Source organism: Procambarus clarkii, chromosome 43 (genome assembly GCF_040958095.1).
Source record: "Procambarus clarkii isolate CNS0578487 chromosome 43, FALCON_Pclarkii_2.0, whole genome shotgun sequence".
In the NCBI taxonomy this organism is placed as follows: Eukaryota; Metazoa; Arthropoda; class Malacostraca; order Decapoda; family Cambaridae; genus Procambarus; species Procambarus clarkii.
The window spans coordinates 4,887,142-4,889,213 of NC_091192.1; the positions used below are offsets into that span (position 1 = coordinate 4,887,142).

The 2,072-nt window shown below is 40.3% G+C and overlaps 1 protein-coding gene across 1 annotated transcript; it reads right to left on the bottom strand.

The window, feature by feature from the left end:
- Positions 1–639: 639 nt before the first annotated feature.
- On the bottom strand, positions 640–1,158 carry LOC138350064 (uncharacterized). Its single transcript, XM_069300346.1, has one exon. The coding sequence runs from the start codon at positions 1,156–1,158 to the stop codon at positions 640–642; it is 519 nt and encodes a 172-aa protein (XP_069156447.1).
- Between the last annotated feature and the right edge of the window lie 914 nt (positions 1,159–2,072).

The following is a 2,072-nucleotide window of genomic DNA, read 5'->3' on the forward strand; positions in this document are numbered from 1 at the left end:
ATGGCTTTACATGACTATAGTTGGCATTGTCTTGTAGGATCCAGATGTATAATAAATCTGTAGTGATTCTGATATGATTTTGAAATGATTTTGTTATGATTTAGATATGATATAGAAATAATACATTTCTTAGATAATAATATAGATATAGTGGGTAAAAATTTCCCACATCTTCCAGAGGGAGTGAACTGGCAGAGTCCAATACTAAGGACAATAGTAACCATATGTATTCATTTACTCTCCATTGGATTGATAACACAAGTGCAAATTTTGCTTGCACTTTTGTGCGGCTGTCCATTGTGGACGAGTGTGCCTGTTAGGAGTCTGTGGGTCATGTGGAGTTAAAGGGTCTTGGGGTCTCCCAGGATCTAACTAGCTTTCTCACTGATTCCATGTGAATGAGTTTGTCAATGTCTTCAGGGAAGTTGTTCCTTTAGACAGGAGTTTGACTATTCTTAAAATCCCCTGAGTATCTGGATGGGCTGAGGCAACTTTACCCAATGGCCAGTCAGCCCTAAGGTCATCACTGTCTACCAAGACAATATCGCCAGGTTGGAGATTAGATATATTATGTGGGACATTGACCTCATAGTGATGTTCTCGTAGAGATGCAAGATATTCATTTGTCCAAACATCATTCTATTTCTGGATTTTGCTGGACAGATGCTTATACCCTTGAACCAACTCGATCTGACCCACATATGAAGGATCTCTAATCTCATCATCCACTAGAGATGGTACTGGAGTCAGAAGTCTTCCATACATTAGGTGGGCAAGACTTAATGGCTCATGTTGAGTAGGATCATCAGACAAGTATGTCAACGGCCGGTAATTCACCCTTGATTCTATTTCCGTGATTACTGTCTGGAGTTCATGAAGATTGATTATCTGACGGTGTAGAGATTTTCTCAAGGATCTTTTGACAGTTCCTATTAACCGATCATAAAATCCTCCATGCCATGGGACTCTCGGAGGGATAAATTTCCATCTGCAATGACGCTGTTCCAGTGTGGAAGTAACTGCAGGATGGGAACAGATTTCCCATAGATATGCTTCTCCAGCCACCAAGTTTGCTCCGGTGTCTGAAATCATCAGCTTAGGGCATGATCGGCATGCTGCGAATCTGCGGAAAGCCTGGATAAATGATTGAGCAGTCATATCAGGTGTTACCTCTAGATGTACTGCTCTGGTGCTGGCACAGGTGAACAGACAGATCTATGCCTTGATAGGTTGTTTATCTGCAGTCCCTGTTAGATATATGGCTCCTGTATAATCTACTCCTTTTGTCTCAAAAAGATGTAGATGGATCACTCGTTCTTTTGGTAGGGGGTAGTGGTCCAGGATAAGAGCAAGTTCTTGCATCGTACCCTCAGCATATCATGCAATTTTTCAAGATTGATTTGACTGACTGTCTTCCCTGAGGAATCCAATACTGCTGCCTGAGATGTGTGTGTCTAACACTCTTCCATGTTTGATGATTTGTTGATGTGTATGTAACACAATCAACCTTGTGATCCAAAGATGTTTTGGTAAAAACCATGGATGCACAGTATGTAGATTGATATCTGCATGTTTAAGTCTCCCTCCACAATGTAAAATGTGATTTTCTTGATCTATCCACAGACAGAGATTGTGTTTTAACTTATGCGGAAGATTTACATAGTTATTCCCATAAGTTTCTCTCTAGGCTTGTCTTACCCAATAAATAAGTGCATCTGGAAAAGTGTATTTTATAACTCGTTTCCTGACACAATGAAACACGTTCTGTGTTACATTGATTAATTTGATGAGCGAGGAGTAACGAGTACAATCCAAGACTGATATTTGAGCTTGCTGCCTGGTGGTAGTTATGGTTTGTGTCGTAATGACGTGTGGCTTTTGTTCTGGCCAACTACCATTCACTAACCATCGAGGTCCATGAAACCAAATATCCGCCTTTGCAAACTGTTTAAGTTTTATACCTCTTGATAAGAGATCAGCTGGATTATCATTTGTTGGTACATGCAACAATTGAAAGCCTGCATAAATTTTTTTAATTTCCGAGATGCGATTTCTTACATACAGAGTCGGAC

Bases quoted from the DNA above. Each gene is read 5' to 3' on its own strand.
- LOC138350064 (XM_069300346.1), bottom strand. From the start codon at position 1,158: ATGACTGCTCAATCATTTATCCAGGCTTTCCGCAGATTCGCAGCATGC.